The 26956-nt window shown below is 42.9% G+C and overlaps 1 protein-coding gene across 5 annotated transcripts in view; it reads left to right on the top strand.

Annotated features, from left to right (window-relative positions):
- Window positions 1-26956, top strand: part of ABHD2 (abhydrolase domain containing 2, acylglycerol lipase) — a 110441-nt gene that overhangs the window by 48471 nt on the left and 35014 nt on the right. For all 5 annotated transcript variants that reach the window (XR_004347766.1, XM_032618114.1, XM_032618113.1 and 2 more), the window contains 2 exons: window positions 13712-13887; window positions 16813-16980. Coding sequence is in view for 4 of the 5 variants with exons in the window: in XM_032618114.1 (XP_032474005.1) it covers window positions 13712-13887; window positions 16813-16980 (344 nt within the window). In the remaining variant the exon portion in view is untranslated. The remainder of the gene's footprint in view (window positions 1-13711; window positions 13888-16812; window positions 16981-26956) is intronic.

The raw sequence follows: 26956 nt of genomic DNA, 5'->3' as shown, positions 1-26956 counted from the left end.
GTTCTGTTCCCAGTGTTCCCCCCACCCCAACCCCCTGCCCTCACTGATCCTTGTCCTGATTAATTTATTCTCACTCATTAAAGTAGGTAAAAATGCTTCCCCAAACCAGACATCTCTTGCCTTTCCAGAAGTACCTCTAGCCTCTTTATCATCACTCTTCTGGGTCTCATTATCTTTGGGGAGCTATTCCGTATGAGTTAACATTCTGGCCCCATCTTGAAATAATCAATGTGAATATCCAAATTAATTACCCTCCAGATGGATCTCCTGCAGAAAAAAACTTCACTAATCTGAAGAAGATGGTTACAGTTGTGAAAAACATGTAAAATCAAAGAAATGTTTTTTTGTTTAATGTACGTGAAGAACACCAAAGAGAAGTTCCAACAAATTCAGTTATCAATTTGGAAAAACATGATTTAATATAACATTCTGCCAGTTGATCAGACAGAAAAGAGCAGGCACAAAATGTTTAATTGTTGTTCTAACTTGTAGTTGAGGGAGTTGATGGGTCTCGAGTGTGGCGTGGTAAGAAAAGCTCTGGACAGACATCAGAGATCTGTCCTCTAATCCTGACTTTGTGATATCAAGCAAGTCAAGACTCTACTTTTCTCATCTGTAAAGTGGTGGGGGGGGGCGATATCGTCGCTCAGAGGTATTGTGAAGATTGAGAGACGTGACCAGCCCAGTCCTTGACTCAGAGGTTGGTTGCTCAGAAACTTGCCCTCTCTGAGAACCTTAGACTGCCATCTTAGTCAGCTCAGGCTGCTATAACAAAATACAGTAGACTGGGATGCTTAAACAACAGATACTTATTTTTCAAAGTTCCAGAGGCTGGAAAGTCTTAAGATCAAGGTGCTAGCAGGTTTGTTTACGGGTGAGGGCCCTCTTCCTGGCTTTGCAGATGGCCACCTTCTCACTGTGTCCTTGCATGGTGGAGAGAGAGAGAAAGAAAGAGAGAGCTCTGGTCTCTCATCGTCCTCTTATAAGGGCACCAGTCCCATCACGGGGGCTTCACCCTCATGACTTCTTCTAAGCCTGATTATGTCCCAAAGATCCCACCTTGAAATACCATCACATGCAGGGTAGGGGGTAGGGCTTCAGTATGTGGATGTTGGGGGGACACAAACATTCAGTCCTTAACACTCCCCATCATGTACTGAGTTAAACTGGTGCTTCTCAGCCTCGTGATTGTCTCCCCATACCATCCTCCCATCCTGCCTTTCTGCCCCCATTGCCCACTCCTTCTCACTGTGACAGTAGTTGTCTGTGTTTCCCTCATGCACTTCCACCCCCAGGTTGTGAACCCTACAAGGTCAGGCACTGTGTCTTGCTAATCTCTGAATTTTATTGACTCAACACGTAAGAGCCAAAAGAAAACATAGGCAGAGGCCAGCTCAGTTCCGATAATGTCTCTGGTTTGGTCCCAGATGCCAGCCACGTGTTCCTAGAGGCATTCCTCATCCGTGTGCTCACTCTCCAAACAAATCTCTTGGTCTGAGTAAATCTCTTCTCAGTGGACAAATATTTTTCCTGAAATGGAAAATTTGTTTTACTTTACCTGAGGCTGTGCTTTGAGCAGAGTGGAGGGCCTGCTGAGAAGGGCATTCTCTGGGGAAGCTGAGGAAACATCCTGAGCCCTTGTCTCCTAAAGAGTCCCAGCACCTGCTCTGACCCCTGGCCGGCGTCTTGGCTCAAACCCAGGGAAAGACATTATCAGCCACTTGAAATTGAGGTTCTCAGGAGAGAAACGGGAGCAGCTGTGAGGCAGCGCTCTGTGGGGCCGACGCAAAGGGAGCTTTTCCCTTGGGAGGGCTTCCCAGGATGACGTGACCCCTCTGCTTTCTGCCCCATCACTGAAGTGTCCCTTGGGCTTGGGCTTTGCTGAAGGAGAGGGAAGCCGAGGGCAGACCCGTGTCTGTGGAGCGAACCTCTGTGTTGGGAACAAAGTCAGGGCCATGGGCTGGTTGGGCTTCCAGTCGAGTGCTGAGTTCCCAGACGCTGACATTCGAAAGTCACCAACCCTTGAGAAGGTGGCCGCTCATTTTGCCGGATGACCTATTAAACCTCAAGAGTGAGTTCTAGGTGAATCCCGAGGTAGCTGTGGATGTCTGGGGGAATCCTGCAGACAGATGGCTCTGCACTGAGTGTTCCTTCTGCCCAGTGCCTGGAATTTAGGTTGGGGATAAATTAAATTACTACTTTTTTTTTTTTTTTTTTTTGCGATATGCGGGCCTCTCACTGCTGTGGCCTCTCCCGTTGCGGAACACAGGGTCTGGACGCGCAGGCTTAGCGGCCATGGCTCAAGGGCCCAGCCGCTCTGCGGCATGTGGGATCCTCCCAGACCGGGGCACGAACCCATGTCCCCTGCATCGGCAAATGGACTCTCAACCACTGCACCACCAGGGAAGCCCACTACTTTTTTTAACATTACAATATTTAATTATTATCCTGATATTCTTTCTAGTCTTCAGTGGAGTTGTATCATATGTGACTTAACTTGTATAGATCCAAGTCTTTACACCAAGAAAGACACACACACACACACACACACACACACACTTCCTTTGTGCTGGCCCCTCAACCGGCCTCTCCACTCAGACAAGTGCAGGCCCCACGGTGTGTGAGCTGGAAGCCTCACATCTGCTGGTAGTGCCAGGGCCTGTGTGCCTTTCCTGCGAGAGGGAGCATCGTGCTGCATCCTCTCATTTAAAGATTTGAGTTTGTTTTTTTAAAAATTCATTTATTTTACTTCATTTTTGGCTGCGTTGGGTCTTCATTGCTGTGCGCGGGCTTTCTCTAGTTGCGGCGAGCAGGGGCCACTCTTCGTTGCGGTGCGCAGCCTTCTCATTGCGGTGGCTTCTCTTGTTGCGGAGCACGAGCTCTAGGTGCACGGGCTTCAGTAGTTGCAGCACACAGGCTTAGTAGTTGTGGCATGCAGGCCCTAGAGCACATGGGCTTCAGTAGTTGTGGCACATGGGCTCAGTAGTTGTGGCTCTCGGGCTCTAGAGCGCAGGCTCAGTAGTTGTGGTGCACAGGCTTAGTTGCCCCGCGGCATGTGGGATCTTCCTGGACCAGGGATTGAACCCTTGTCCCCAGCATTGGCAGGTGGATTCTTAACCACTGTGCCACCAGGGAAGTCAAAGATTTGGGGGTTTTATATTTCACAACACAGCCCTAACCTCAGGCCACCAGTGCCGTCTATGTTAATGCAGTTCCAGCCACCTGCCTGGCACTGGACAAGAGCTACCTGGGCTCCGCTTACAGACAGTGTGTTCCTTCCTTCCTGAAGGGTATTCTGGGGGGTGATTTGACTGTAGTTGATAGCTTGACCTTTTAACTTGAGGATCAGGCTACAGGTGAAACGTGACACCACTACACTAACAGAATGACCCTGAGGAGGAGAGAGCAAGGTTAAAACAGGAGAAGGGGTCACTCCCGAATGACCCCTTTGTCGTGACTGTTGGGCTTGCTGGAGGCCCAGGTCGTGGTCTGAGTGTTTGTCCTTTCTCCTGTGTGTTGCCAGCTTCCAACTCAACAAGCAGATTTGTATCAGGAGTGGCCTCCCAGGGCTCCCCGTGTTGCTTAGAAGCCCCTGGTCGGCCATAGCCTTAAAAACAGACAACTCTGGAATACACGTATGCTAATTTGATGTATTTTTAAAGCTAGAGGCTGGCCGTTGACTATTTAAGATACCTTAAGCCTCATTTACACTGGTTCTAGATAACTAATATTTTAAAGGATGACTAATAGAGTCATAGGAGTCTCCGGAATGAAAGCATCTATTTTCCTCATCACGCCTATTTTATCATCCAAACAAGCACTGGACGCAGTGGTCAAGGCCTCAGTTGAAGTCCTAACTCTGCCCTTGATTAGCAGAGTGACAAGTGACCATGGCCAAGCCTTTCACTCTCTGGGCCGCAGGGTCCCCATGGTTGACAACAGCTGCCCATTTCACAAACTTGTTATCAAAGGCAAATGAAAGCAATAAGGTCCTGCTGTATAGCACAGGGAACTGTCTTCAATATCCTATAATAAGCCATAAGGGAAACAAATCTGAAACAGAGTATGTATATAACTGAATCACTTTGCTGTACACCAGAAACTAACACAACGTTGTAAATCAACTATACTTTAATTTAAAATTTTAATTAATTTAAAAAGTAAAAATAAATGTTTTAAAAAGCAAATGAAATCCTATACAGAAAGGACTTTGAAAAATTGTGAAGTGCTATAAGTAAATAAAATGTTCTGTGTTCAAAGAAGGAGGTAAATAAATAATGGTGATGGAGCCATGACTAGTACCTCAGATGCTCCTGACTTCCTTTGGTAAAGGGCTTGGGGAACATCCTTAATGTGCCCAAAGTCATGAAAGGAGAGGCCCTAGGTTTCAGTCCAGGTGATATTCCTTTGCTCTAGTAAGGTTCCAGCGACCTTTGTCTTCAATGTATCTCAGCTCATTCTTGCAGATAATTAGAGCATGATAACCCTTCCCTCCTGTTTCCTTTTTCTCTGTGAAATCATGAGCCCTATTACTTCCTTGTGAAGGAGGAGAAGCAGGACTTCTCAGATGACTCCCACGGATCTCCACAACCCCTGAGTGGACCCTGCATTTGGGATCTTCTCTTCCACATGGTTCCTTTTCAGTTCATATCATCTCCTTTGTTGGTCCCGAGTCATTTGTCAGGATTGGGCTGGGAAGGAGGACCTCTAGTTGAATTCTAACCACCTGCACTCCCATTGGGAGAAGGCTCAGGAGAGGTTGAACCCAAGGACATTTTAAATACAAGTATCTTCATTAGAGTTGTGCTAACATTAAAGAGTTTTAGACTATTTTCAGGAACAAATCCTACTGAGCCAATTTGATTCCATGTTGATTTTTTTAATATAATACAGTTAAATTTTATCTTCATCAGGTTTATTTTCCATTTAACTTTTGCTACAAAGCTTGGAATCAGTTTTTGTTCGTATTGTATGTTACTGACCGTAGAAAGTTCTCTTATGGCTCTCCTTTTCATCAAGACCAATTCTCTAAGTTAAACTTTGCAAGTCTAAATGCTTTTATGAAAACTGGATTCTTTTGTCAAAATTTAGGCAATACTAGATTATACCACATGCTGTTTAAATTGTTACCAATTTTATTCTGATTCGATTCTTTCTACCCGTAGTAGCCGTTGTGAAGTGAACAGGAGGCTAATAGTATACATTTATTTTATTTTATTTATTTACTTTTTAAATTTTATTTATTTATTTATAGCTGCCTTGGGTCTTCGTTGCTGCGCGTGGGCTTTCTCTAGCTGAGGCGAGCAGGGGCTACTATTCATTGCGGTGCACGAGCTTCTCATTGCAGTGGCTTCTCTTGTTGCGGAGCTTGGGCTCTAGGCGCGCGGGCTTTGGTAGTTGTGGCACACAGGCTCAGTAGTGGCGGACGGGTTTAGCTGCTCCTCAGCATGTGGGATCTTCCCGGACCAGGGCTCGAACCCGTGTCCCCTGCATTGGCAGGTGGATTCTTAACCACTGTGCCACCAGGGAAGTCCAGTATACATTTATTTATCAACTGGTTCATCTTTTAAATTGTGATCAGTATCACAGACAGATAGAAGTAGAGATAGAGTGGAAGAAAATAGCCTAGAGTCAAAATGGTAGGGCTGTTTAATGTCATTAATTATTAGGAAAATGCAAATCAAACCACAAGAGATGCCGCTTCATACCCACTAGGATGGCAGTAATAATTTTTCTAATGGAAAATAACAGGTGTTGGCAAGGATGTGGAGAAATTGGAACCCTTGTACGTTGTTGATGGGAATGTAGAATGTTTCAGCTGCTTTGGAAAACTGTTTGGAGGTTCCTCAAAAAGTTCAGCATGGAATTACCAGATGACCCAGAAACACCACTCCTTGGTATATACCCAAAAGAATTAGAAACAGGTATTCAGTCAAAAACTGGTACACAAGCGTTCATATCAGCACTCTTCATAATAGCCACAAGGTGGAAGCAATCCAAGTGTCCATCAACAAATGAATGAGTAAACAAAATGTGGTATATCCATGAAATGAAATAAAAAGAAATGAAGTACTGACACAGGCTACAACATGAATTAACCTCGAAAACATAATGTAGGTGAAAAATCACAAGACAAAAAGTCACACGTTATATGATTCCATTTACATGAAATATCCCGAATATGTAAATTCATAGAGACAGAAAGCAGATGAATGGTTGCCCAGGGCTGGGGGAAGGGGAGAATGGGGAGTGATTGCTTAACGCATATAGGGTTTCCTTGTGGAGTGATGAAATGTTCTGAAAGTAGGTAAAGGTGATGATTGCACAATGTTGTTACTGTACTAAATGCCACTGAATTGTATACTTTAAGATGGTTAATTCCATGTTATGTGAATTTTAACTCAAAAAGATAGTGGGGGCAAAATGATGGGCTGCATAAAATGTACTATTTTACTCTAAGACAAGTAAAGATCATTGACCAGGAGTCATAAAAACTCTACTTTGCTAGATGTCTCCTTTAAAGAAAATAACACAAACTCTTTTTTTTTTTTTTATGAAATTAGCTTTTAGAAAGATGGCTGTGTGAGAAAAAAACAACAACAATGCTTGAGCAAGTAGATTGCCTATTTCTGATCTATGTTGTATTATAGGTGAAGCTTTTCTGAAGAGGCTTTAAAATATCAATAGATACATTTTAGAACAATGTGAAATACTAAGAGTTAGGACCAGGTTTCAGGGAACAGTGACAGAAAGAAAGAGGAGACTTTGGAAGAACTAGAGGGAATACTGTGATTTGATGGGGGCTGTGGAGTGTCAGGGGCACTGAAAAAGCTTTTTGAACCAAAGACGTGTCCAGCTAAAAACCTTGTAGGGGACATTTGTCACTTTTCTGCTGCCCAGCATCCATTCTTCCTCTCCAGGGGCACACAAATTTCCTTTTGGGGAAGTTCCTCTCTCCCATTGCATGTAGGTAGTAAATCAAGGTTGCCCTGCCCACCCACTCTGAAATTCCCTGCTTCTAGACACCTCACTCCTGGGATATTGACTCTTTCCAGGTGGGTGGGGGGCAGTGATGTTGCTGACTGTGTAAAGAGCACATCGCTAGAGCAGCCCCCTGGTTTCCTTCCTGGATCCTATGCTCTTCAAGCCTGGTTCTCCAGACTCTTGTCCATTTGGTGAGCACCCCAGCATCCCTGTAATATAAGAGGAGTTAAGTTAGTTGGAGTTGGGTTTTGTTGCTTTAACCAAAGCAGCCTGTTTGATACAAATTTAAAATGCCAAGGAGTAGCAGCTGATGGGCATTTGGTTCACTGGGAAGAACTTGCTGGGAGTCGGCGGGGGGCTCAACCTCAGACAACATATCCTAAACACCTACTGTGTGCCAGACCTTGGGCCGATTTGGTAGAGAGGTACTGGAGAGGATCAAAGGGAATAACGGCTAAGTCTGGGTCCCATAGCTATAAAGTGATTTGATCTACAACCAAGGGACCCAAGTCCCATAAGGAAGAATTGGAAAAAAAAAAGAAAAAAAAAAAGAATTGGTCACCCACAGATTTAGGGCAAAGATGAGCATTAGTCGGCTTTTTTTTCAACTGTCTTATAAACAGCCCAGCAACCATCTGTTCTTGCTCATGTGAACTCCATCTGCCCAAAGGCAGCATGAGTGTGTGTGTGTGTGTGTGTGTGTGTGCGCGCGCGCACGCGCATGTCTGGAGGGATGTGGGAGGGAGGGAGGTCCAGATTTTCCCTTGTGGTCTTTCCCTTTGGGGAATTCCGTTAGCATAGCCAGATGTTGATTATAAGTAGGTTCAGAAGATAAAGACATGCTGGCCTCTAGATTTTGTTGTGATCTTCTAGCTTCTTTCTTAGTAACAGGATTCATTAACCACTGACCACAGCATGACATTGGACAAAATACCATCTAGATAAGTAAAGAAGTAGAAGACATCACTTCTGCTTTCTGGGAGTCAGGAATAAAACATGCCCAGATGCTAACTCTAAGAATAGCTTTTTAAAATGTAGAAATGCATGCAAATTAGTGTAGTAAAAAATGAGTATTGAAATGTGAAGCAAGACATAAAGTTTTACTATAGGACATAAATACCTGAATAATGGAGAGATACACCATGTTTGGTTTTTGTTTTTGTTTTTGTTTTTTGCGGTACGTGGGCCTCTCACTGCTGTGGCCTCTCCCGTTGCGGAGCACGGGCTCTGGACGCGCAGACTCAGTGGCCATGGTTCATGGGCCCAGACGCTCTGCGGCATGTGGGATCCTCCCAGACCGGGGCACGAACCTGTGTCCCCTGCATCAGCAGGCAGACTCTCAACCACTGCGCCACCAGGGAAACCCCCATGTTTGTTTTTTTATCTTTTGGCCGTGCTGTGTGGCATGTGGGATCTTAGTTCCCCAACCAGGGATCGAACCCTACATTGGAAGTGTGGAGTCTTAACCACTGGACCACCAGGGAAGCCCCTCACACCATGTTTTTGAATGGGACAAGTCGAAACTGTAAAGATATCAGTTCTTCCCAAAGTAGTATATGTTTGGTGTGTTTCCAATTTAAAACTCCAAAATTTTTCATAGAACAAGCTAATCCTATAGTTCATCTGGAAACTAAAATGCCAAAAGTCTGCCAAGAAAATTTTGAAAAAGTAGAGTGAAGTAGGCATGCACCATCAACTCTCAAAATATTCCATAAAGCTGTATTAATTAAAGTGGTACCATATTGGCATAAGAATAGACAAAGAAATCGATGAACCAGAATAGAAAATGCAGAAACAAATCCAGATATTTAATTGAGAACTTGGTATATATTTAAAATGACCGTTGAAATCAGTAGGGAAAGGATGAGCCATTTATGGAGTAAGGACAACTAGCTAACTAGTTGAATTAGATTAAAAATGAATTAGATCTTTACTTCACATCATTTTCAAAAATAAGTGACTTCAGGGTAATACATTTTTAAAAACTATAGGAATAATAGAAGGAATATTGCTGAATATATTTATAACTGGGTGTTGGAATAGCCCCTTTTAAAGCAAAATACAAAACACAAAGGTTTTAACAGAAAAAATTAATAAATTTAACCACAAAATATAAAAAGCTATATAAGATGAAAAATAAAATTAAAATATACAATAGACTGGAGAAAACCCTTGCAAAATATAATATATAATGACTTAATGTAGGAGTGATAAAAATAAAAAAGGAAAAAGAAAACTATAATAGAAAAATGGACAAAGGATATGAACAGACAATTCACAGAAAAGAAGTACAAATTGCTAATAAACACATGAATCAAGGAAATGCAAATTCAAGTAAGAAACTTTTTTTTCTGCCATAGATTGGATCAACCTTAAGAAACACAAATTGAAATATAATACCCATTTTTTGCCTATCAAAGTAGCCAAAACACCAATTTTTTTTTTTTTTTTTTTTTTTTTGCGGTACGCAGGCCTCTCACTGTTGTGGGCTCTCCCATTGCTGAGCACAGGCACCAGACGCGCAGGCTCAGGGGCCATGGCTCATGGGCCCAGCCGCTCCGCGGCATGTGGGATCCTCCTGGACCGGGGCACGAACCCGTGTCCCCTGCATCAGCAGTTGGACTCTCAACCACTGCACCACCGGGGAAACCCTAAAACACCAATTATTGATGAGGCTGAGGAAGACAGGTACTTTCATACACAATTGGTAGGAATGTAAATTGGTCCCTCTCTTTTGGGCGGCAGTTCGGTGGTACTATAAAATTTTAAATGCACACAGTTCTTGGTTTTATTTCTCATTCTCTAGCCCCCCTCCGTATTTCCCTCATCACTGGGTAGTCAAGGCCTGGCTTCTTTATAGCATAGCACCAGACTTCCAAGGAGGTATTATACAAGCAGAAGCTGCCAGGCTTCTGAAGGGCCAGGCCCAGATCTGCACAGCAGGCCTCCCACCACGTCCAGCAGACCGGACAAGTCACAGGCCAGCCTAGATTCATGGGGGTGGGGTAGGGGGGGTAGGAATCTAGCTCCTGACGGGAAGAATGGCTTGTGGGGGCAGGAATAGGTGGAATTATTTGGCGGCTATATTTTCAGACAAACTACCCCATAGGTAGTTAGAGTAAAACATATTCCTCCATGTACCACTTCAGCAACATCTCTTAAATGTTTCCAGGGACTTCCCTGGTGGCGCAGTGGTTAAGAATCTGCCTGCCAATGCAGGGGACGCAGGTTCGAGCCCTGGTCCGGGAAGATCCCACATGCCACGGAGCAACTAAGCCCGTGCGCCACAACTACTGAACCTGCGATCTAGAGCCCGTGAGCCACAACTACTGAGCCCACATGCTACAACTACTGAAGCCTGCACGCCTAGAGCCCGTGCTCCGCAACAAGAGAAGCCACCACAGCGAGAAGCCTGCGCACCGCAACGAAGAGCAGCCCACACTCACCGCAACCAGAGAAAGCCTGCACACAGCAACAAAGACTCAAGGCAGCCCAAAATAAATAAATTTTAAAAATTAAATATTTTCATATTTATATAAATTTCAAAATATTCTGTTGTTTGGTCCAGATTTCTTCCCTGAACTGAACCACGTGAGTGGGCACCTATTCTGGTTTTTACTTTCTTTTTTTTTTTTTTTTGCGGTACACGAGCCTCTCACTGCTGCGGCCTCTCCTGTTGCGGAGCACAGGCTCCGGACGCACAGGCTCAGTGGCCATGGCTCACGGGCCCAGCCGCTCCACAGCATGTGGGATCTTCCCGGACCGGGGCACGAACCCATGTCCCCTGCATCAGCAGGTGGACCCTCAATCACTGTGCCACCAGGGAAGCCTTGGTTTTTACTTTCTTAATGTTTTTCGTATGATCTGTGGATCAGTTATGAAGACAAACAAAAACACAATAAAGCTCCACCACAGTAAATGCTATGCAAAAACAATTTTGTAAGCCCTGGTGTTGGGTTACTGTGATGTTAATTAAAAAGTGTTTTATCAGTAGGTGGTATTGTCATAAAATTATAGACAGTGAAACTTCCACTGTGTACAACTGACCTTACACTGAACTGAGAAAGTCCCAGGCAGTCACCTGTCCACACACCATGCACGCACGCATGCACACACACAGGAACAGCTTGAGAATTTCATCCCAGCCCAGTCTGAGAATGGTGCTGAGTAGCCTGGAAGGAGAACAACAGCCAAACACCAATCATGCCACAGCCAAGTTCACATCATCCTGATGCATATGATTTTTTAAGCATATCTTTGTCTTTTCAGATTTACTAAGTGGGTCTGTATTCTGTTCATCCTCAAGTCCTCCCTACGTGCTTCGTGTGTTTCGAGTGCCCTGAGGATAGACACAAAGGAGAATGAGCCCAGGCCCTGCAGGTGGCAGGGAGGAGTGTGCTTGAAAAAGGTGTATTTTAATCAAGCCTCGTGGGTGCTAGGGTGTGCAGGATACTTTTCCAGGGGGCACAGAGGCAGGGAGCTTCCCAAAAAACCTGATTGGAAGTGACTCTTGAGTGGACGGTGGTTCAGGTTTTTTGGAACTTAGGCAAAAGAGGTAAGCAGGCACCAAGGTGGCACCTCCTAAGCCGAGCTACTAGGACTCAAGCAATGGAGGGCCGTGGCCAGGTTTATGTGTTAGTTATCCCTCCACTGGTGGGGGGATGCCAGAGTCGATGGGAGCAAGACTAGAGGCTGAGAGGCCACTTGGGGGGCAATTGCCAAGATTCAGAGGCGGTGACAGGACCTTGAATCTGGAGCATGGCATCAGGATTGATCACCTGTGTCATGATTATACAGGAAATCTGAGTAGCCAAAAGGAAATTTTATGCTTTTGTCATCTTTTCTATGATTATATTATATTCTAAATGAGATCAGAGGATAAGTAAATGAAATTTAACCCATTCTTCTGACATTTTTAACCTCAGCACATTTCTGTTTTTAATTTATATTGTAAACAAAATTTTCTCCGAACTTCTCCTCCAGGAACAATCAGAAGTTTGGCTTCTTGGACCACTACCCTCCCCGTATGCACAGTTTATTGTCCAACTTAGTAGTCTGAAACCCTTTATAAATTCGGTTATCTAAATCTTGTATAGTATTCAGCTGTCCTATTGACATTATTTTATAAGCTTGCTTTTTGTTACTGTCATAATCCACTTATCTCTTAAAAATGCCTTTGCCTGCTTTCTAAAGGCCGTGGTCTCTGCGCTGAGATTTGCACCTGTGGTTGATGCTGGCAAGTGGTTTCATGTCCATAGGTCTTAAAAATACTCTTCCTTGGGCTTCCCTGGTGGCGCAGTGGTTGAGAGTCTGCCTGCCAATGCAGGGGACACGGGTTCGTGCCCCGGTCCGGGAAGATCCCACATGCTGCGGAGCGGCTGGGCCCATGAGCCATGGCCGCTGAGCCTGCGCATCCGGAGCCTGTGCTCCTCAATGGGAGAGGCCACAACAGTGAGAGGCCCGCGTACCGCAAAAAAAAAAAAAAAATACTCTTCCTTCTCCTCCCTGCCCCCAGAGGGGAAGCTTATCTGGGAACTGGCTTGCTTAAGGTGATGACTTCCCTTCTCTTAAATTTGTGTAGATTTAATGAATTGCCAAAAACAGAGAGTAAATCTGGTTTAATTTAAGAAGAGGGTCTGGGATCATCTGGTCTGATAGAAATGATAGGCACAAATTGGCAAGCAGGTTAAGGTAAATTCTTAATAAAATGTTCACCACTGTGATACACTACAGAGGTGAAGGATTGATGTCATTACCATTTTATATTATATGTCTCTAGTTTAATACAGAACACAAATCCTGCTCATGCATCAAGCTTGGGCTCAAAGCTGAAGAAGAGAAACCAATAGCAGTTTCAGAAAATGGGATCACCTTGCCCTGTGGTTGTGAACTATAATCATTTCTTAATTGTAACTTAGAACACCTTGTTTTCCCAGTGATTAACTAGTTTGTGATTTTTGCACTTCCTACCAAGGACCAGAGTCACTGTGTTTTCACGAAGGACAGTTGTTAGGGTGGTATCATGCCTTGCTTATGCTAACAAGACTTTATCCTTCATTAATCCAACAAATATTTACATTGCTCTGCCCTTCTAGCACATTCTCCAGAGCATACAGTGTGCCCCCCAGCACACACACACACACACACACACACACACACACACGCACAAGGCACTTAACAGACTCTTAGGAGGCTTTGCAGCCCTTCCCAGTTTAACAAGGCAGCAGGTTTGGTTCATGGGGTAACCCCTGCAGCTGTGGCCTGCCTTATTGGAGGAAGGCAAAGAAGTGAGCATTTAGTTTGCATAGGTGCCATGCTAGCTATTTTATATACATTAGCTCATTTGATAATGAGGCTAACCTTGTCAAGTAGCATGTGTTCAAAATGTATTAGTTGCTTTCTTTCTATTCTACATTATGGAAATAACCCATGTTGAATTAATTTATTATGGAAATAACCCATGTTGAATTAATTAACACCTTAAATTTGAAATCCTGTCTGTATAAGCATGCTCTGGTTGATTTCTAAAGCTAATCTGATGTGTTAAATGGGAAAAGGAGATAAATCATGGCATGGATATAAGGTTTAAAAAATCTCATATTTGTGCTTAGTGAACAGAATTTGTCAGGAAAAAAAAAAGAGGTTGAAAAGCTCTTGCTCCAAAGTTTTTTTAGAGCATTATTCAAGGAGTGTGGGAAAATTGACCTCTCCTCTCCTTCTTTCTTAGATATATTCCACCTTTGATCTGGGGGAAAAGTGGACACATCCAAACAGCCTTGTATGGGAAGATGGGAAGGGTGAGGTCACCACACCCATATGGGCACCGGAAGTTCATCACCATGTCTGACGGAGCCACTTCAACCTTTGACCTCTTCGAGCCCTTGGCTGAGCACTGTGTGGGAGGTAAGCTAGTTTAGGTCATATGATTGGGCCATCACTCAGGGAAGGGGAACTAGTCCATGAGGGAGCCTCAATATAAATGCTCGAGCCATTGATACTTACCATCGCATTCAGGGTCCTGTAGGAAGTCTGCTGAGGTGCATCACTTAGGAGCAACCGGCAAGGACTGGCTCCAGCGTGTGCTTGCCGGGCGCCTTGTAGGGCTCTTCAGAAAGCATTGTTGAATACAGTTTTTTAGTCCTCTTGTGAAATAGAAAAGCTTGGTATAAGAACTTGGAGCCCAGGACCAGGCCTCTGGTTTGATGACAGCAACAGAAGCTGGACTATTCTAAGTGCTTTATGTATGCTATTATCTCATTTAATCCTCACAACAACCCTGAGAAGTCAGTGCCTTATTATCCCTACTTTACTGATGAGGAAACTGAAGCTTAGAGATGCAGTGTAGCTGGTCTTGTTTGTTGGACAGCAGATAACAAAGGCTCTCATATACCCTCTGCTTAGGTTTCCAGAGGTCTGGGACACCTATATCTCAGAAACAACCACTGTTTCTACTGGTGATAAAACTCATTGCTCTGTGCAGACTGCACAATAAACATTCATAAAAAGCTTCACAATGAGGACTTCTGAGGAAGTGGAGTTAGATGGCTGCATCCTTTGAATGCTGTTACTACTGGAAGAGGACATGTCTTTTGAGTTCTGTAGTATTCAAAGGCACCTAGTTTTTTACAGGAGCTCAGTCAATATTTAGAGGTAAATTCCAGTAAATGTAATATAGCTCTCAGTTATTTAAAGCACTTAGAACCTCTGAGTAACTAGTGACAACTTAGCTTATGTTCCCTCTGTCTGGAATGCTTGTCGCAGACCTTCACACAATTGCCTCTTTGTCATTTAGCTCTCAGCCCCGATGTCACCTCAGAGGGATGGTCCCTGACTCCTCTAACCAGTGTTTCCTTCCCAGGAAATCCATCACACCTTCCTGCTCTAGTTCTTCATGGTACCTGCCACTCTCTGAGCTTATTTGCATAGTTGTTTATCATCTGTCTGCTAGAATGTAGGAATCCCCAGAGTCGAATAAACAGTCACAGAAGAAGTGAATAAATGAATAGATTAGGAGTTCACACTGTGTTTCTAAGCCTTGTAGCTGATCTTTCAAATATTTATTTCTCTACCATTTAAAAAAAGTTAAATATTTTTTCCCTTGCTTCTAATGCTCTGACTTCTTCTACTATTAAAGCACAAAATTTAAGCAATTTAATTTAACCTGCTCTTCTAGGACTGAAGTGGAAAGTTGAAAAGGACGAAACTGATTCTTTTTTGTGATTCTCTGTGTCTTTCTATCACCCTTGTGCCCAGAAAGGATTGATGAAGGTGGTTCTGGAAGGCAGAAATGCTTCCAAGAAACGCTCTAAGAAAAGCAGCCGTTTTTCCTTTTTAATGATTTCTTCCTGACAACAAAAGGAATAAATACTCACTCATAGAAAATGTAGATAATGTAGAAACATTTAAAAAAAAGAAAAGAATCATCTGTAATCCCACACCCAGCATACCACTGTTAGCGTTTTGTTCCATTTACCTTCGGTTCTATGCAAAGTTTTTCTAAAATTTAAATTACTACACATTATATTATAAATTATAATATAAATATTTCCCCATATCGTTAAAAGTCTAAAAGTCTTCAATAACAAAAGTCTAACAATTGCTTAATAGTCTCCAATGTGGTCATACCATAATTTAATCATTCTGGTTTTGGGCATTTAGCTTGCTTATAATTTTGTTGCTCTCAATCCTTTGATAATCCTTTGATATCAATCCTTTGATAATCCTTACTCATAAAATTTAAGGCAAGATTCCAAGAATTGGAATTACAAGGTCAAGGTTTATAAAAAAATTTAAGTTTCTTTATGCATATTGCGTACGAATTTTAAAATTGTTCTTATCTAAACTTTCGGAAGGAAAATTTAAGATTAGATTTAATAACCCAAACACCACTTTTCTTTTAAAGAAAAACACATATTCATATTTTTAAGTAGGTAGTTCATGCTCATGATAGAATATTCAAAAGGTACTAAAGGACATACAGTAAAAGTGTAAGTCTCTCTCCCACCCTAACAGTGGTACCCACTGTTAGGATTCTTGTGTTTGATTCCAGAGCTAGTGGATGCGTTTATAAACATAGATGTCTTTTCCCCCCAACAAATAGTAGCATATCATAACCCTTTTCTGCACCTTGCTTTTTCCACTTAATACATATTAGAGAGCTTGCCATATCAGTGTATGTAAAGATGTCTCATTATTTTTAAGGGCTACATAATATTTCATCGTTTGGATATGCAAAAATTTATTTAAGCAGACCCCTATTTCTGGACATTTATGTTATATTCAGTCTTTTGCTATTACAATCTATACTGTAGATATATTGTTTTGTGTATGTACAATGTATCTGTAAGATAAATACCTGAAAGTAAAATTGCTGGATCAAAGAGGTCTATACAAACACTGCTTTTTATTTTTCCATTCATTCATTCATACAGAATTTCATATAGAAATTAAGAGTAATGCTTGGAAACTTGTATAAGAATTTGGCAGAGTGATTTTATATCCATTGAATCTAATAATTAAAAAATTGAGATTTGAATCTTTTTCATTTCATTTTTCTAGTAATTAATTTTGATTGTATTTTATTTTTCAAAAGCATCTGTCCATAATTATTGGAACTTTTAAAAACTGACCCTTCACCACAGATAATTTGAGAAGCACTGCTATAGAGAGTTCCGGCTAGAGGGAAAGATATTCTTTCCCAGAGAAATGAGTGACAAGATGTATGTTAAATTCTCTCCTACTGTTGGCTAAGCCAGTGAAGTGTAGTTGTGACCATTTATCATGTCACTATTTATTGGCTATCTCGGAATCTCCTCCTCCACCACATAGATGATGTTACCATGGTCATCTGCCCTGGAATTGCCAATCACAGTGAGAAGCAGTACATCCGCACCTTTGTTGACTACGCCCAGAAAAATGGCTATCGGTGTGCCGTGCTGAACCACCTGGGCGCCTTGCCCAACATTGAACTGACCTCGCCACGCATGTTCACCTACGGTAAGCTTGGGGCACAGCCAAGTGGAGAACCCCTTATTTCTGTTCCCACTCCAAGTGTGCTGCTACTTCTGCTTCTGCCTTACTTTTCTAAGTTTAGAATTTGTGCCCATCTGAAAGAGCTGGTGGGGCACACAATTGTAACAGCAGCCCATGTGTACTGGGCATTTGAGAAGCCATGCCTCACATCAGCCTCTCAACTGGGCACTGGAACAACCCCTATCTCAGCCGATCTCAGAGGCAGAAACTAAAGCTCACAGGGGAAGGTCTTGCACAGCACCCCCTGCTGGTAAGTTAATGCCTTTCATCACTATGCCCTCCTGATGCTCATTCCTCAGGACTCTTGTGAGTGGCAGGCCAGCACTGTGATGAGGCATGTGGATGTTAGTGGGAAGGGAGTCTGGCACATTAATAACTCAGTGGGTTTCAGGCTGCTTGAGGACGGGAACTGGATCTCATATCTAGTCAAATGCTTCTTGAGTTTCATCGAAGTCCTTTGTTAGGTAAGGCTCTGTGTTCTGGACCGCTCGTTCTTAAATCTTATTTAACTCTCCCTTCAGATTAACTGAACACACATAAATAATAAACATTAAAATATGTGTCTGTATATGTACCAACATTTGTGGTGTTTATAACCACATCAATTATAAGGTGTTTTCATGGGAAACAAATGAAAATTACATTTATAATCTCACCATAACTAATTTTCTCTTTCTTCATCCTCCCATTCTTTTATCTGTGTGCACATAGTTTTTATTTAGATGCAGTCATAGTGTGTATATCTATGGTAACTTAATTTAAATAACTTTATATTCACTAACATAAAGATGCATAGTCATTATATTTAATCTTTTTAAAGAGCCACATTGCTGTGATTACCCTGTTATAGTTTATTTAACCATTCCTCTTTGTAGCCATTTAGGTTATTTAAAGTTTTTCAGCATTTTAAATAATGATGCTATAAATATTTTTTCATAGAACTTTTTTCTCCTCTTTAATGTCTTCTTGGGAGTAAATTTCCAGGAGTAGAATTTCAGAGTCAGCATTTTTTATGCACTTCTTGTCAGATTGTCCTCCAGTAATATTGCTCCAGTTTTTTCCACCCTTAGTGGCATGTGAGGGCGGGTAAGGAAGCGTGAGCGGGGGCACCTGCTCTGTGCCAGGCTGGGGGCTCCCATCCCACTGCTCCTCCGTGTGCACTCCCACCTAAAGACACCCATTTTACAACCTCCCTTCTGTTCAACAGTTTGGTCAGTAGCTTGAAGATACAGGTGAAGCTCCAGATTTACACATAACACAGGCACATGGGGAGTCGTGAGTAAGTGAGACAGGTTTGGATCAAAAGGCAGAAAAAGGCAGTATCTAACAAAAATGAAAACAATGGAGAACAATTATAAGGTCCTGTACTTGGATATACAAATTCGGGTGCTCAAGTAGAGGATGGGGAAGTGTGGCTTGGCTGCAGGGTCTGGGACGGGAGTGCTACCTAACAGCACGAAGTGCCAACAAGACGAGAAATGCCCGTGAGAACACTTAACGTGTGCCCAGCGCAGTACCGCTGTTTCCCATGGACGTGATCTCTTCCATCTCCACAGCAGCCCTTGAGGCAGTGAGTGAAATTGTGATGGAGAGACTGAAGCACAGAGAGTTTAAGTAATTCAGGCAGGGAGAGAGCCCGTAAGTGGAAGAGCCAAGATAAGAGCCTGAATCTTGCCACCCTGGCCTCCAGAATCCTAGGAGAGTAGCTAGGCCTGTGCAGTCCAGGCCCCCGCCCCTCAGAGTGCTGAGCTATAGAGACAGGAGTCTATACTGGGGGGCACTCGCACACAAGTCGAGGAGTCTGGTGGCTAAAGGAGCAGAGACGAGTCGGCTCAGTGTGGGACGTGGTCACAGAGAGGCTACCCAGCCCTGCCACTGGCCAGCTGTGTTACCTTGAATTTGCTTAACCTCAGTTCCAGGTTCTTCAACTGCAAAGTGGGGGTTACAGTTTTACAATTAAATATGGGTCACTAAGGACTTAGCAGGCAATTGAGTGCCTAACATATAGTATCCACTTATTAAATGTTCGACTTATTCAAATACTTGAAGATCCTATAATGCTAGTGAGAGATTAGCAGTGCTCTGTGTGGCCCAGATAAATAAGACGTGTTCTGCAGGGGAAGATGGGAATATCAATAATAATTACAATACAGTATGATGAGTGCACCAGTTGAGAGCGTCTGGTGGGCGCGCAGCAGCAGGGTGGAGAATCCAGCCTGTCTCCATAGGCAAGGGCCACGCGTGGAAGGAAGGGTCCTCCCAGAAAAAGCATTTGAACTGGGTCCTCAAGGTGAGGAGGGGTTGGAGCTCAAAAATAGAGAGATGGGGGCTGTGGGGTAAACAGCCCTATAGCTGCCTTTTAAGAGAGTGGCACATATGGGCTGGCAAGCAGAATTTGAGAAAGGAAAATCCGTGGGGTGACGTGAGTCCATCTAGGGTGAGCTCAGCACCCACATCTTTCATAGTAATTTAACTTACCCTTTTTGTTGTTGTCACCGTTTGTTTCATCAGAATTTTAGAAATAAATCCCTATAGTTTATTATATTTTAGTAGTTTTCCAGAAAGACAGGTACCTAAAGATATGGATGATTTTTCTAGCTGTGCTATTTAGTTCTTTTGTTTATCAGTACATCTTTTAACTGTTGAGGTGCATTGTTTAACCATCGGTTAGTAAGGTCAAACAAATGTGACCTGAGGTCAAAAATCCAGAACTTAAGACACTTGAAATCCAAACAAAAAAGTCTCTGGGGGCTTCCCTGGTGGTGCAGTGGTTGAGAGTCCACCTCGATGCAGGGGACACGGGTTCCAGTCCGGGAAGATCCCACATGCCGCGGAGCAGCTAGGCCCGTGAGCCATGGCCGCTGAGCCTGCGCGTCTGGAGCCTGTGCTCCGCAACGGGAGAGGCCACAACAGTGAGAGGCCCGCGTACCGCAAAAAAAAAAAAAAAAAAAAAAAAGTCTTTGGTAGCTTAAATAAGCTGTTAGTACTTCCTTAAGTGCTATTAATATGACTTTAGTTTAAAAGAATGGGTTTTTAAAGAATGAAATTTTGCTGTTTTCAACAACACAGGTGGACTTGGAGGGCATTATGCTAAGTGAAATAGGTCAGACAGAGAAAGACAAGTAGTGTATGATATCACTTATATGTGGAATCTAAAAAATACAACAAACTAGTGAATATAACAAAAAAGAAGCAGATACACAGACATAGAGAACAGACTAGTGGTTACCAGTGGGGAGAGGGAATGGGGGAGGGGCAATATAGAGGATTAAGAGGTAGAAACCTCTTATTTTGTACCTTAGGTATAAAATAAGCTATAAAGGGGAATTCCCTGGTGGTCCAGGAGTCCAAGGATGAGGGTTCAATCCCTGGTTGGGGAACTAAGATCCCACAGGCCGTGCAACACGACCGAAAAAAGCTACAAGGATATATTGTACAACATGGAGTATTTTCAAATATTTTATAAATATAAGTGGAGTATAACCTTTAAAAATTGTAAATCGCTATAACGTACATTTGTAATTTATATAATATTATATATCAACTATACTGCAATTTTAAAAAATAAAAATAAAAGAATGGGTTTTTAATAAACGGTTCCCTGGACTGGTGAAGAAGGAGCAATCCTTCAACAAAGCTGACTTGATACATTAGAGCAAAGCCTATTTTGTTACTTTTCACTGGTAAAGTGAGGCAGCTCAACTGTTAACAAGCTAGAACTGAAATATCTTCATCACACTTAGTCCTGTATTGACTAGTTGCCTATTTATGGACTTTCTATACTTCAGTATAAATATATTTGTCGACTTTTATTTCTACACCTAATATCATTCATTTTTAATTACTGTTGCTTTGTGATATGGCCTAATATCTGATAGTATTCACCCTGACCCATTGCTTCTTCAGCGTGTGCATTTGTCTCTCTGCGTGTTTATTTTTTCAGTTGAACTTTAGAATTATTTTGTCAAGTTCTGTGTTGAGTTTCTGTACCAGTCAAGATGGACTCGATTATGCTGTGGAAACAACTCCCAAATCTCACTGGTTTAAAAACAAAGATTTATGTCTTCCTCACATGACAAATCCATCCTGGCTTGGCCAGGGGTGTCCTATGTCCCATCACAATCCTCACTCAAGCACCCAGGCTCATGGAGCAGCCCCCATCTGGAGCATTACCCGTAGAGGTCAGCCCCCAGGAGTGTAAGGTTCCCCCACCCCAGGCTGAGAGCCACAGATGTAGGTCTTACACATTCTTTGTTTCCTCTTCAGTTTTTTCCTTTTACCTTTTTATTACAGAAATGTTCAAAATATAGAAAAGTAGAGAGAATAGTTAAATGAACTCAGAATAAACCCCTCTGTACCCATCACTCAACCTCAACAAGTACTCAGCTTCTGGACAATCTTACTTCATCCATAAACCACACCTTTCCTGCATCCCCCTTCCAAGATTGTTTTGGAGCAAGTCCCAGACAGCCTATCATCTCATCTGTGACTGTTTCAGTGTGATGCTAAGGTACATGGACTCTCTGTAAACTGTTTTAGTTTGCTAGGGCTACCAAAGCAAAACACCATAGCCTGGGTGGCTTAAATTAAAGAAATGTATTTTCTCACAGTTCTGGAGTCTAGAAGTCTAAGTTCAAACTATTGGCAGGTTTGCAAAGGCTTCTTTCCTTGGTTTATAGATGGCTGTCTCTCTGTGTGTCCATGTCTGTGTCTCTGTCTGTGTCCTAATCTCCTTTTCTTTCTTTTTTTTTTGTCAAATATCCATACCATTTGTTTTGTTTTGTTTTTGAAATTTATTTATTTATTTATTTTTGGCTGCGTTGGGTCTTTGTTGCTGCGCGCGGGCTTTTCTCTAGTTGCAGGGAGAGAGGGATACTCTTCATTGCAGTGCGCGGGCTTCTCATTGAAGTGGCTTCTCTTGTTGCGGAGCATAGCCTCTAGGCGTGTGGGCTTCAATAGCTGTGGCTTGCAGGCTGTAAAGCGCAGGCTCAGTAGTTGTGGCGCACAGGCTTAGTTGCTCTGCGGAATGTGGGATCTTCCCGGACCAGGGCTCGAACCCGTGTCCCCTGCATTGGCAGGTGGATTCTTAACCACTGCAGCACCAGGAAAGCCCTAATCTCCTTTTCTTATAAGGACACCAATTATATTGGGTTAGGGCCCACCCTAATGACCCCATTTTAACTTAATTACCTCTCTAGAAGCCCTGTCTCCAAATACAGTCACATTCTGAGGTACTGGGGCTTAGGACTTCTACATATGAATTTGGGGAGGACACAATTCAGTCCATAACATAAACATAGCACAGTACCATCATCACACCTAAAACTTTAACAGTATTCCTCCATAGTAGTTCAGTTTCCCCAGCTAACTTCTTTCTTTGTTATTTTCCTTTTTAATTACAGTTTGCTCAATTTGGGATCTAAATCAGGTCCCGTATATTACAGTTGTCTCAAAGGTTTCTTAAGCCTCTTTTAAATCTCCTTCCCTTCACTTTTTTTTTTCTTTTTTTCGCTGTGTTGGGTCTTCGTTGCTGCGTGCGGGCTTTCTCTAGTTGCGGCGAGTGAGGGCTACTCTTTGTTGCGGTGCACGGGCTTCTCATCGTGGTGGCTTCTCTTGTTGTGGAGTACAGGCTCTAGGTGCACGGGTTTCAGTAGCTGCAGCACGCGGGCCCTAGAGCACATGGGCTCCAGTAGTTATGGCTCGTGGGCTCTAGAGTGCAGGCTCAGTAATTGTGGCGCACGGGCTTAGTTGCTCCACAGCATGTGGAATCTTCCCGGACCAGGACTCGAACCTGTGTCCCCTGCATTGGCAGGCGGATTCTTAACCACTGTGCCACCAGGGAAGTCCCTCCTTTCCTTCACTTTTAATAGACCAAGTCAAGTCAGCCTCTTCCATGTGGGGTAACTGGATGTGACATGAAGGGGGTCCAGACCCCTGGGACATGGCACAGCCCATCCAGAACATACGTGGGTACCAGGCACTGGCCTGAGGGGCCTGCTGACCTCAGGTCTGCCCAAGTTCTGTGTGGAGGGCCCTTCTCTCGTCTCACCAGGTTTCACCTCGTCATGCAGGACTCAACCAAGATGGTACCTTCTTAGAGAACCCTTCCAAGACTCCCCTCGCCTCCAGTCATTCTCTGTCTAATCCCCCTCTTCACATTCTTCAAGGCACGTATGGTTTGATGAAATGTTGTATTTGTTTACATGTTTATTTCCTGTCTCTCCATCCCCAATTCCCCTCCACAAGTGCCCGGGGTCTTTGTGCTCCTGTTCTAGCCCCTCAGGGCCTCGAACCCTGCTTGGCCCATAGAAAGTGCTCACTAGGTCGGTGTTGCCTGAATGAGGACTGAGAGGAAGGGTGCGAAATGACAGTTTGTGGATGGACAGTGATGTTGTGCAGACTAGCGTGTCTCAAACAGGTGTGCCTTATGGTTGTATGACCTGTCCTTATGTAAGCTGTGTCGCTCTGGAGCAGATGGCAGGCCTTCCAGTCACTGTGATACTCTTCTGGCCTGTGATCTTGACCAGAGCAAACTAAAGAGGGCATCAGCATGAAGCCCTTATTCTTCATTTCCTGTTTCCCCCCCCACACACACACACCTCTCTTTCTGAGAAAATTGCAAAAGACCTTTTCCTGCTTATCAGACTATCTCTGTTCTAAACCACATAAGCACTAATCCCTTGTTATTGGGCATCTTTGCTGATGTGATTAGAAATTGTTGAAAATAGATCTCTTGAACAGAAGAATTTCCTAAATGGATAACCTTACATTCTTGTGACTTAGAATCACATGAATCCTTAGTTCTGCCTTTGAAAGATAAATTCATTAAGGAAAATCCTGCATGACAGCAGTTACCATTTATCTCACACTAACAGTGCCAGGCATGTGCTGAGCATGCACGGGTATTACTTCCCTTGATCCTCCTGATGCCTCGGAGGTAGGCATTAGTTTCCCCACTTCCCAGGCTCAGGGAGGTTACGTACCTTGCCTGGGGTCACACAACCAGTAAGTGGCAGGACCAGCATTCAAACTGAGTGATTCTTAACTTCAACTCAGTACCACCTCTGCCGTAGTGTTCATTTCCTATTTATGATATTGCTTATTAGAATAAAGGGGAGCAGGGAGATAGTTGAGCATTAAAAAGATTTGTCCCCACTATGGTGGTAGTGGTCATTACTGTTTTTATTAGTAGCTGTCGCCTATGTAGCACTTGTTGTGTGCCAGGCACTGTTCTAAGTACTTTATAGGATGTATTAAATCAGTCATCCTCCTTTTACAGATGAAGAAACTGAGGCCCGGCAAGGTTGAGTAACTTGCACATACTGTATAGCACAGGGAACTCTACTCAATACTCTGTAATGACCTAGATGGAAAGAGAATCTAAAAAAGAGTGGATATGTGTGTATGTATAACTGATTCACTTTGCTGTGTACACCTGAAACTAACACAACATTGTAAATCAACTATACTCCAATAAAAATTTTTTTTAAAAATAGGTTGACTAACTTGCTCCAGATCACAAAGCTGATGAGTGGGTGATCCAGGTTTCCATCCCAGGCAATCTAGTCCTGGAGTCCATGCTTTTGAACAACTACATAGCCTTTCCATGTAAGGGACTGCATCCTGCTGATACTTCTAAGGAGTAAGGAAATAGTTCCCAGTCAGATACATTTTAGGTTTAAAGCAAAAGAGCAGCCAGGAGCTTCTCAGAGCCACAGAAACAGGCCTGTTGGGTTTGGGCTCTGGTTTTTGTTTATCCCACATCCTACAGACATTCATGAGGCCAGACCCTGTGATGAGAATACAGGCGGGAATTCAAGTCCCTGCTTTTCTGAAGCTCCCATTCTAGTGAAGAACAGCTCACCATCGAGGGAAGGGGGGGAAATAGTCCCAATCAGTCTGCACTTACTGGCTGGGCTTGTCCAAAAAGAATATTTACCAACAGCAACCTTTGTAAGGACAGGGGCCAGATTTTAATATTCAATTTTTATATTATGTTCTTGTTAATCTCCTGCATCTAGCGTGTCACTTAGAGAGAGTTGCTCAGGAAATGCCCGCATAAGGAAAAGGCAGTGTTTTAGAGTCCAACAGATGGGAATTTGAATTCCGCAGTTGGGGAAGTTAGCATTAATATAAAAGTACACAGCATGAGGCCCAGCAAATACCAGTAAATGCCAATGATTATTGTCTTTATTAGTCTTTCACTCTTACTTTGTGTTTTCTGTGAGCCCACTTAGAGGAGAAAAGGCGAAATTAAATGGCCTAGCCTCTATATCGGCTTCAAACAGTTGACTGCCTGTGAACTGTCATAAGGGCCAATTTGAGAAGCAGTGCTCATTGAGCATAAATTTCTGTTTTGAGCTTGGTCTGAGTTATGACTCTTTTTACAGGTATGGCAAGGCCCCGGTGGTTATTTTGAAGGGTGCAGTGCTTGCTTTCCAGCTTCATAACCTTCAGTACTGGCTCCTTGCCAAATCTGGTGGGCCCAGGCTGAGGGTGGGGGGGTGGTCACACACCTCCAGCTCAATGTTACTGGCTTCTATATTCAAAATCAGTACTGGCAAGTTGTTTTTATTGTAGTACATGTTTATTAGCTATATTTTAACTTTCTAAAAATTATTTTCATTCTTTAAAAAATTTCCTCACCACTTGCCTCAGAATAGTTCATAGATTTTTTTTTTAACCAGCAGATATTAAAGATTTCCCTTTTGGTGAGTTACATGACATTATCTGATCTGACCAAAGACAAAATGTGAAACTGTTAGGATGACTAGTAGAACCCACAAGGGTAGAATTTATCAGTCTTTTAAATTTATTATTTAAGTACAATACTTTGCTGGAACAGACCGGGGGTCCATAACCCTATCTTCTGGATGAGATCAATGAATAACACTTGAAAATGAAGGAAAGCATAGAAGTCTTGAAGATTCTTTTGAAGTGTATTTATCATACAGGGCCTAATCTTTAATTGGAACACTGCGGTAGTGAACAATTGACTTAATTGATTTTTTAACCTAGGCAGCGTTAGGAGTATGAGTAATGTCGTCAGTGATGCTGCAGGGGACCAGTAAATTCAGGAAATATTCTGCTCCATCTTTATCTTTGGCTAAATGCCTTATCCCAGCAGTCCAGTATTCATATTCAGAGCAAAGTAGAGCTGGATCAAGTCCACCAGCCAAGGAAACGAACTAAAAACCAGAATGATCCAGTTGTGGTTATTCTGACCTCCATTTCTAAGACTGACCTTGAAGTCTTATGACCAGAAAGTTAAGAGCCAAGTGACAAAGGGTCTATGAGTTTGATCTTGATTAGAGGAAAAATTTAAGATTTTTAAAAAGTCTTTTCTATATCAGATGAAAGGAATAAAAATAATAACCTTGCATTGGCCCCAATAAGGTGACTGAGTCCCTTAGAATCATGAGCCTCCTAAGAACTTAGGACTGAACACCAACCTAGGACATTTTGACATTGAAAATGGTCTCAAACGATTTAAATTGCCTTTTCCTGTGAGTTTAAACAGTGAAGTGGGCTCTTCCCTTATTTCTAAACATCTGGCTTTCTTACATTAGACATCAAGCTGAGAAGAGGTACATGAAATCACAACATCATCTTCTGTTGCTTGGAGGAGGAGCTCATTAATGTCCAATTGGGTTTAATACTGGATTTTTTCTTAAACTATCTTTTGGAACCTCAATGTAAGATCAGAAAATTTTGCCTTGCTTAGGGGATAGCATTTCCATCTTAGAAGGGAGGGAAGCCCTGTACCTGGGGTCACCATATAATTTAGCAACCCAACTGGGTCACTTATGAGAGTGAAAAAGGACCTTACTAATAACTGCATCAGAATAACAGACAAACTCCAGGACTCTCTCAGGCAAACTAAGGTGTATGGTCACTCTGCTATACAGCATGCTGTAGAGATCACCCACATGATCCAAGG

Source organism: Phocoena sinus, chromosome 2 (assembly GCF_008692025.1).
Source record: "Phocoena sinus isolate mPhoSin1 chromosome 2, mPhoSin1.pri, whole genome shotgun sequence".
NCBI classification, from domain to species: Eukaryota; Metazoa; Chordata; class Mammalia; order Artiodactyla; family Phocoenidae; genus Phocoena; species Phocoena sinus.
Note: the sequence above shows the minus strand (reverse complement) of the source record. Positions and strands in the feature narration are given on the sequence as shown.